Below are 10,349 nucleotides of genomic sequence, written 5' to 3' on the forward strand. Positions count from 1 at the left end.
GTAATTTGTTTTCAAGTTTAAATAAACTATGCAATATGAGGAAACAGAAAAAGCCAAACGCAGCGTTTTACTGCTGCTCTGTTCGTTCAGTAGAGCCCTAAAACGACACACTATTCAGTGGTGTAAGCGGCGACGACGACGATGAAGGTGGTGGCGCTCGTTAGCGGCGGCAAAGACAGTTGCTATGCCATGATGAAGGCTATTCAATATGGCCACGAGGTTTTTCTTTTCTATTTTCCTGAAATCATTTTTCATTTTTATCCTATTTAATTTATTACCAATTCTAATTTGGTGTTGCAATAGATTGTTGCATTGGCCAATTTGATGCCGCTTGATGATTCTGTGGACGAGCTCGATAGTTACATGTACCAAACTGTATGTTTCTTTTCCATTTTCCCGTTTTGCTATTTCCATTGCTCAGATTTTTAACTTTCTTGTAACTTTTATTTTGGGTGAAATTTGAAAAGAAAGCGGGCTTCATTTTATGTGTGTTTTGTAACTGAAGAAACAATGAAATAGCTGAAGTATTAGCATTGCTGTTACATCAGTGTTGTCTTAAACTAAGCAAGATAAATGAGATAGGAATTTTAGTATTTTTCATTGTATAGGAATTTAAAATTTCATTTGTCTCTTTGGAATTGAAGCTGTTGTTTGGAGCTACCTTCCTCGTAATTTTTTGTTATTTCTTCTCCCTTTGGTAATATATGGTTTTTTAAAAAAAAATGTGAGGTAATGAACTTAATTGTTAGGGAATCCCATCTTAGACCTCTGCTTATATTTAATTATTTACTGGAAAGTGTTTTTTCCATCCATGTACAAAATGAAAATGGACTGCTCAATGTTTTCCACAGGTTGGACATCAAATTATTGTCAAGTATGCTGAATGCATGGGATTGCCATTGTTCAGGAGGCGAATACAAGGCTCCCCAAGGCAAGCCTTATAATCATAAATCTTTTGTTAAAGCCAATTATTTCAAGGGAAATCAGTAGGTTACGTTAGCTTAGTTAATTAAAGGTAATTAAACTCCTATTGACATTCCATAGTTATCAATGACAAATAGCTGCGTGGGGCTGCTGATCCCAAATCTGCTACAGCGAGATACAAGTACTAGGCATGGTGCTATTTGGAAGTTTCGAGATAAATACTAAATAATTTGAACTATAAATACATAAATGCTCAAAACTAAAAGGTACCCCAAAGGAGAAACATAATCATAATTAATAACTGAAAGTCTTAGTTTGAAGCTATACATACATAAAAAAATAACAGAAGTCATGGAATAAAAAAACTTTTAAGCCTCTGAGAAAGAGAGCTTTGATGAACCCTAATACCCTATGCTTCAAATGTAGACTGAAATCTGAAAAAATCCCTCTAAAAACGGTTCAGCATCACACATACACAGGGGTAAAGAAGGGATTTCCCTCTATCCACCATACTCGCTGAGATGACTGTGGTTTCCTGGATAGCTGCCACAAATGCTCTGCTACAAGTTTGGAATAATGGCCCGAGGCTACTCTGCCACTATAAGGCATTGTTGACAACAAATACTTTAATTTGTTTTACATATTTATATCCGATACCAACACTCTTAGATATTTGAATACCTCCCTGATATGTATAGGTGAAGTATTCCAGGCCTTTAAAAAAGTTATGAAATTTAGCACAAGAACATGAGACAGAGCGTAGGTTCTTGATTGTCTGCTAGAATAGTTCCCCACTCTCTGGCCCTTTTCTCTGTCTCAATTAGTCTCCTCAACAGTTATGTTTTCTAAAGACTATTTTTTTTTTGCAAACAAAAAAAACAATAAAAAAAACTTGACAAATATTTAGATTTAGCTATTCAAACTTTAAATACAATACAATGATACAATGGTCAACGAATTCTAATAATGAAATATTACACTTTACGGAAGACGCTGAGATGAGTTGAGATGACATATGCTGCACTGCATAGCCTTCTTAGTTCTCACTTCTCACTTCCACTACCCAAAGAGCCAACAAAATCTCAGTACGGGATTCTTATACACGCATTGCTTGACCTCCACAAAAATTTATGCAGTTTTACAACACAAATTACATATTTCTTGGCTTTTTCCTCAACGCCATTGTTGGCCATTACGTTCAGTTGGAGAGCCAGGTTCTACAGGAACAAAACCCCTTCCACCAAAAACAGGACGCATGAATGCATCATCAAACTTACGCCACACACGATGAACAGTGTGTGTTGGAGTTCTAAGCAATGCGCGGATGCTGCTTGGACGATGGATTGAATCAATATCGACTTCTGAGTCCTGGGCACTCCCAAGAAGTGGGACAGTGGCTGATTTTGGAGTAGATGGATCTGTGGCTATCATGATGTTTAATTCTTTAGGATGTGGAGTATGAGGCAGTAAAAGCCTTATGAGTGGCTTAGTCATCAAACCAAACACCACTGAGCTGACAAGTACCACAGTGATGGTGCTGGTGATCATGATTGCATTGTTATCTCTGGCCCTTTTGAGCTATGACCTATAACATTGTTAAACCATCTTAACTTGTAATGTTTGGTTTAAACCTTTATGTGATAATTTCTTAATAGGCATCAGGAGCTTGGTTATAAAGCAACTCAAGGTGATGAAGTTGAAGACCTGTTCATTTTGTTACGTGAAGTGAAAAGGAAGATACCCTCCGTTACTGCAGTGTCTTCTGGAGCCATTGCATCTGACTATCAGAGATTGCGGGTGGAAAGTGTTTGTTCAAGGTTAGGACTTGTTTCTTTGGCATACTTATGGAAACAAGATCAGTCATTGCTTCTCCAGGAAATGGTAAACAGTGTTTTGGACTATTGTCACCATAATTGATAGCATACACGTTTGCGATTGTGTAGTAGGATTTAAATTTTTTCCATTGTTCATATAATTCTAACTCCAATTTGGTCTTGACCAGATTGCAAATGGAATTGTAGCTGTAACCGTGAAGGTATAACTTGTTTAACGTTGTTTCTAATGCTTATTGCTTTTTGTGGTTTTTCTTTTTTATTTGTAAAATGGTAGGAAATTCCTTTGTTCTTACTCCTGTGCGTTTCTACTTACCATTTGTGCAGAGTGATCAAATTGTGCTTTGATAATATTGAGCATCTTGTCATTCTGATATCAATTGGTGACATTAATGCTAATGTAATGATTTCATGTAATCTTAAAAAAACGTGAGGTTTGTTTGAATATATTGTGGTGAGTTATGTGTTTCCAAAAATGAATAGTTTTACATCTGATACCATTCTCTTCTACCCAAGAAATATGTTAAACTTGTTTTTTGCTATGTACTTGAATAATTGATAGTTTTGAATTTAATGCTTCATCTATGTTTGAAGGTAGCTGCCATGGGTTTGGATCCTGCAAAGCACTTGGGTAAAGAATTAGCCTTCTTAAATGCTTATTTACATAAATTGAAAGAGTATGTCAGAAGTCCCTCCTTTTTCTTTTTGTATTATCTGTGTAAATTCTTTAAAGTTTCTAGAGTAAATAACTCTACAGTCTTGTCATATATTTATTTCACCCTATCCTTTATTGTAACTCCTTTTTGCAGATTATATGGAATCAATGTTTGTGGTGAAGGAGGGGAATATGAAACATTAACTCTTGATTGTCCTCTCTTCTCTGTAAGTTCATACAGCCACCTTTTGGGGGGTTTATCACTTCTTTATTTGGTTTCCCGCTTTAATTTACACACCAACTTTTGAATTGGCCATTGTTCATTTGATCTTTATTTATCACCCATAAAACTGGTTCAATTTGCACTCATACATTTTGGTTTCAATTTTGTGGTTCTACCAAATATTGATCTGGAGAATTCAATCTTGTAAATTCAATTTTCCTTCATTCATTTGATGTCAGTTATATGGTTCTACCAAATACTGGTCTCAATTTATTATCAATATTTTTCTTTCATTTTTTTCTGTTATCTATATTCATTACATTTTTCAGAATGCTCGCATTGTGCTCGATGAACATCAAGTTGTGATGCACTCTTCAGATGCCATAGCTCCTGTTGGAATCCTTCATCCCTTGGCATTTCATTTGGAAAATAAAGCTGATCTTCAGTATCTAAAATCACAAGACAACATACATGAAATTTGTACACAGAAACTGGGATCTGTGTATGAAGTACCCGACAGTATAGAAGGATGTGAGGCCACCACGGACAAGCCTGTGGATTATAGAGCTGACACAATGGATGGCATAGAACATAAATTTAACATTTCAAGAACAAATAACAAGGGCACATTCTCGTTGAATTTCTGGTTGCAAGATTCACACAATGGTCATAATTGTTCTTTACTTTTTTTGTTTTGTTTTTAAATCGTTTTGTTTTACCTCTTTCACAATATCTTGCTCTTTGATTTAACTTTGTTTTATTTCCTTAGTGCAGGTTTTCAGGAAGACTTGAGGATTGTCTTGGGGAAAATTGAATCACAGTTACTGGGCCTTGGTTTTGGATGGGAGAATGTCCTCTATATTCACCTTTACATTGATGACATGAATAAGTTCTCCGAGGCAAATGAGACGTATGTAAAGTGTATAAGACAGGAGAAATGTCCATTTGGTGTCCCGTCTCGTAGTACTGTTGAATTGCCTCTTATAGAATCAGGTTTCAGCAGCGCATACATAGAAGTTTTGGTAGCAAACAATAAAAATAAAAAGGTTTTGCATGTGCAGAGTATTTCCTGTTGGGCACCTAGTTGCATTGGGCCATACAGCCAGGTAAACCCCATTGATTTCAGCAGCAGCCAATTATTTATCTTCAGAACAAGTAGTTTGCACGTTATCTGTATCCTGTCCTGTTTATGGAAGTTGACCTGGGATGTGAAACAACTGAAAGCAGTTGATTTTGAAGCTGAATGCTGCTTGTTTTAGATTAAAGTGATTTTAGTGTATGTTTAATATGACAAAATTCAAACAGAAACTTATTATTCTTTGGAATTTTAGTGCTCTTCTTTCTTTAGAGAATTGGGCAATTAGTTTTGTTAAAATTAATGTCAAACATTCTGCTATTGGCTCAAGAGTATCATGCTGTTTTCGTACCAAGTTATTTGGGCCGCTGAAGCGAGTTAATTTTTAATTGGAAAGATTAAGAGTATAGAAAAAAGATTTAATTCCACTATTATTATTGTGGAATGCATTTATTCTTTTATATATATAAATAACAATTTCAGATCTTCTGTCTTAATTCTATAAGCTTGTTCTTAAAGTTTCCTAAGTTAAAAATAGCTTTATCTTGATTTTTTTAACTAATTTTACTTGGTACCTAAATATTTGGACCAATACCTTTGTTTTTTAGTTGTAGTCTCTGATTAATAACTGTAAACTGTTTTGAGCACAAAATTAACTGATTCAAAATCTGGCTAATACTTTAGTTGCTTGAACTTAATTTCTACTTCATTAATTGTGTCTTGACTTGAGAGTTGGGATTCATTTCTGGGTACCCTTATTAAAAAGGGATCAAGTACATGGTAATCATGTAATTGAATAATGCTAGTTTTGCTAGTTTACTTACCTCGTACAGGGTTCTTCATATATTTAACATTTAGTTTTGCACATTATTCGATGATCACATTTCAAATGTTATCTAGTGGCTCTTCTGTTCTTTCTAATACTTTTGCTTTCAGGCAACCTTGCATGAGGGTATACTTTACATGGCTGGTCAATTAGGGCTTGATCCTCCTACAATGAATCTTTGCCAGGGAGGCCCTGGTGTTGAACTGGAACAGGCACTAAAAAACAGTGAAGCGGTGGCAAAATGCTATAATTGTTCAATATCGACATCTGCAATTGTTTTTGTTATTTATTGTTCTAAACGTATTTCATCATCAGATAGACTCGATATTCAGGAGAAACAAGAAATAATCCTTAGGCAGATGAGGGTCTCCCATCTGCAAGAAGCAGACACCTACAAAGGGTTGGATCCCTTGTTCCTTTATGTTCTTGTTCCTGATCTACCTAAAAGGTACTGTAGTGTATACCATAACTCATTTTTTTCTTAACTGTGCTTGTTTAAGCAATAAACCTTTCTGCTTTCATGGATATGCAACTATAGAATGACAACCATTTATATATTTAGAAGCAACATTTGCTATTCTTTTTCCTTTTTTGTTAAAAAAGTTTCTCATGCTGTTGTTTATATTAGGTTTCATTGTTTTAATGAGGTTAAAGATTTCACATCGATTATGGCTAAATTATATTATACAAGCGGGTGTAAACTTTACTTTACAAACCGATTTTATAAGGTTAAAGTAGGCTTAAAATATACTTTCTACAATGGTACCAACTCCTATCTTAGCTAAATTTGTTGGTTCTATTGTGTCACCTACTATTGTGTTGCTACCGTAGCATTCACTAATATCTAATCTAATCCTCAAGATGTCCAATACTCGGTGAGTGAGGATGTGTTTAGAGATTCATATTATAGTATACAAGTAGTTGAAATCTTACCTTACAAAGCTAGTTTTGTGAGATTGACTTAGATTTAAAATCTTTTATAAGAAAGGATACAGTCTTTGGTAACTTATTCTTTTCTACATAACCACAACACAGTTGCACTTGCACAGAATGGTAGAGTCTTGGTTCCTCTGAACATGGAACATTGTCTTATCTTTCATTTGGATTATCTTTTGTGGTTTTTGGGATTTAGAAGGGATTTTACTGAATCCTTGTTTCTTTTTAACTATTATTGTTAGTATTATTATAAATCCTCACAATATTTATGTCCATGGGCATCTGCATTTTGTACTTTCCAGAGCGTGTGTAGAAGTAAAGCCTATTCTTTTTGTTGAGGATGGAACAGATACAGTACCTGAGGCCATAACAGGAAGATCTAGATCAGAGACACCATTATATTATTGGGGTTTCAAGCCCGAAAATTGGCATGATTCTTGCATTCAGAAATGTGTGGTTTCTGGAAAGATATGTGCCATTATACTGTATATTACAAGTGAGCTGGCCACAAAGATATGTTTTGACTCGCAGCCTGCTGATAATGTGAATAATGGTCAATGTTCTCTTCCTAAGGCATATATGGAGAAGATATCGAAGTTCTGCATTTATCTTCTTGACAAAGTTATAACTGATAATGACTTTGCCTGGGAAGATATAATGGTTAGTATATTTCTTAAAATATTATACAAGATCAAGTTTATTCTTCGTTTGTCTGGATTTTAATTTAGTTATGCAGTCTGTAGAAACCCATTTCTTGTTTTCTTTGCAATTTTAATCAATAACTTCCACCCTGGATTGTCCTGGTTTTGTCAAAACTTTGGGGAAGGGAGATGAAGGACAATATTTTAAGTACCTTGCTTTCTTTAATTTGCACTCTTTCTAGATCCAGATATTTTATGCATCTCCTTGCCCATAATGTTCATTTGTGCTAAAAGGTATCTACGCATTTTTGGGGTCTGTCTCCTCTTGGAATTAAGGGACAGTAGAGCCTAGTGGAGCCTAGTGTAGGTGATATAACAAAAGGTTACCAGAAACAAAAATTATCTAAAGCGAAAAATAAAAAAGGCCAGCGATCCACTTCATTCCACACCCTCTTTGTGTTCTTTTGTCAGCTTGATCAATCTCTTGCACTTTCAAATTTTCGTTTCATCTTATGCAGAGTTTGAGGTTCTACATCCCGGAAAGCCTTCAAATGTCAGTGCAGCTATTACAACCTATGTTCTGCAATGCACTTTTTGAACTTTCGGAAATGAGTCAGAAGAGATTTAAAAATGGTGAGGAGCCAATCTTCAACATAGTTCCTGTCATAGGTGCTGGGAAGTCTGCCTCATCCATGGACGATGTAGTAACCTGTGAATTATTGGCTCGGAAATCCTGAGTATATCTATACTTTCTGAAAATACTCTGAAATGACTGTTGTTCTAGGGGTGGTTCAGTTACTGTGCACTTTACTAGCTTATGTAGAATGTTTTATTTTTTAAATACAAAATTGATTCGCTTTTTCTAAACCCAAAACAAAGACAGTTACACTGAAATAGCTTGGTGAATAGATGGAATGAGATTTCACTCATTTAGGTTATGTTAATGACTTGGTGTATAAAGAGTTGGGAAATTATGTTTACCATTCCCAAAATTAGATTTTCGTGCCACACTTTTAATTTAAAGAATTACATTGTACTATGCATTTTTTTAGCTGTGTGGAAGGTTACACGGAGGTAATGTAGTTTTATCAAACTTTAGTTATGTCGTTATAATTTCAACAAAGTGTAATCTTTGTAGTTGCTTTAACACCAGTGGTTAGCAATTGCTAGTCGCATTTTGTTTGTTAATCTTAGAACGGCTCAAGTTATTTCTCCACCTTTTTCCTCTACACTTGCTCCTTTTGCTAAAATAATGGAACGAGCTTATTTCTCACTATCTTTCCTACTCAGTTCTTTCTTTGTGCAATATATGACTAGATACAACATAAAGTTAAAGTTAAGTTTAAAATTTATTTCTTAATATTATCAAATTTATGGTATGGGGTACAATGACACATTTTTGGAGTAAATATTTTAACTATAATTATGTCTCTCTTTGTGTACCATGTATTTTTTTTTTCTATTTATTTAAACTCCCTCTGCATCTTAAAAATTATTTTGAAAATATATTTTAAAAAATTCAGATCTTCAAGTTTTCTGAAGAATACCTTCTAGAAACTATTTTTGTGAAAGGATATTCTTAAAAAAAAAAGAGTAGTTGGAAGGTGTAAAGAGAAAGAAGTGGTACAGAAGAGAATCTTCCAAATCACATTGTTCAAGCTGATGATATAGAAAATACGTCACTGGACCCAATTTGCGTCCTTATGATTCGGAGTATGTTCACTTTACTGTAATGCGATTTTAAGATTTATTAGTTAACCCTACGACGTCTCTCTTTAAAAATATAGATTTAGTGTACAGATAAAGGAGAGTTTAGTGGGCCTTAAAAAACATAAACAAAGTCAACAAACCATCCAAATCACACATGTTAGGTATACATTCTCTATAATAATTTAAGTATATTTAACTAAAAACATTAATTTAGTTAAAATCCTCCTATGTTATATATTTATTTATTTATTGTAAAAGTAATAAAGAATAACATTAGTTGTAGTAGAAGGTTTAGCACATGCAAAATTTGGAGAACCCATTAAGCCTCATGTAAACTTGTTCATCAAAGTCATTGTGTAAAAAGAATGTGTTGACATTCAAATATTTAAGGTGCCACTATTTAGCAGCTGCCAGACATAGGATGAGTTTGATTGTAGTTATCTTATTGACAAAGCAAACACTTTATTTTGAAAGGGTAAGGGTTTCATTAACATGATTTTGAGATGTAATATTGACATGTAGATCATTGAGTCCTTTGAACAATCCAGTAACATAATTATTTTATCCATGTGTATTGATTGATTGTAGAGGTAAAAATGTAAGAACATTTAAGAAAATACAAAAATAGATGAAAGAAATCAATCTACTGTACTAAATATGAAAGAAGTAAAAAAAGTGATAGAAAGAATTAAGAAAAAAAAAGAGTAAAAATATTTATATAAGAAACGAATAATTAAAAATACAATTAACCAACTCCAAAATTAACAACAAAGTGGCTGCATAATTTAATTTTTTTCCTCTCTTATTTTTCTTATTTAAATGTTTAGGACCCACATTAACCTAATGCTAATGTTATGAGATTTATGACCCTATCCATCTTTTGGGTGCATTAAAGATTAGCAAATATGTATTATTTTTCAATTTCTGAATTGAACATTGATCCTCTTATATTCATGGGAAAATGATGGTGTATCTTTTTTGAAAGCAAAAGGTAAAAGGATGAAAAAGGAAGAGAATGAGAAAATGATGTTGGAGCAAGTGGGTTGCCTCTTTGTTGCTTGATTCTGTCGCTTCTTCTGGTCATCAACTCAACCCTTCAAACCACACTTTCCTCCAACAATTAATTTCACCTAAAATGCTTTTTCTGTTCAACTTCTATTCTCATTGTTGCTATGTGTCCCACATTCTTTTCCACCAAACACCGACAAAAATAATTGGAACATTATTGTTTTAAAAGACTTCATCTATTTTTCCTTCTTTCTCAATTATTTTTGGTCAATTTTAGTTCCACAATAAATAATTACTCCATGAACAGTAGTTTCCTCCTTAACATCTATTTAATTGGTTCTAAAATATTTTGAAGATAGGAAAAAAAGTTTTCACAAATTATTAACAAAGGACTTGTCTTGAGTGCTGGCAAGCTGTATTTTCATTAGACAATCATTTCCTGACAAAAATCTAACTCAAAATTCCAACATAGAAGGAAAAAAAAAAGTTATTTTTACAAGTCAAACACAACTGAAAAAG

The 10,349-nt window shown here is 33.8% G+C and overlaps 1 protein-coding gene across 1 annotated transcript; it reads left to right on the forward strand.

The window, feature by feature from the left end:
• LOC137813865 (diphthine--ammonia ligase) lies at positions 1-8,155 on the forward strand. Its single transcript, XM_068616322.1, has 12 exons — positions 1-219; positions 304-375; positions 852-931; positions 2,580-2,805; positions 2,927-2,959; positions 3,351-3,433; positions 3,566-3,638; positions 3,964-4,300; positions 4,409-4,740; positions 5,646-5,983; positions 6,774-7,131; positions 7,631-8,155. The coding sequence occupies exons 1-12, from the start codon at positions 142-144 to the stop codon at positions 7,847-7,849; spliced, it is 2,229 nt and encodes a 742-aa protein (XP_068472423.1). The 5' UTR covers positions 1-141; the 3' UTR covers positions 7,850-8,155.
• The last annotated feature ends 2,194 nt before the right edge of the window (positions 8,156-10,349 follow it).

The sequence above is a fragment of the Phaseolus vulgaris genome, chromosome 1 (genome assembly GCF_000499845.2).
Source record: "Phaseolus vulgaris cultivar G19833 chromosome 1, P. vulgaris v2.0, whole genome shotgun sequence".
In the NCBI taxonomy this organism is placed as follows: Eukaryota; Viridiplantae; Streptophyta; class Magnoliopsida; order Fabales; family Fabaceae; genus Phaseolus; species Phaseolus vulgaris.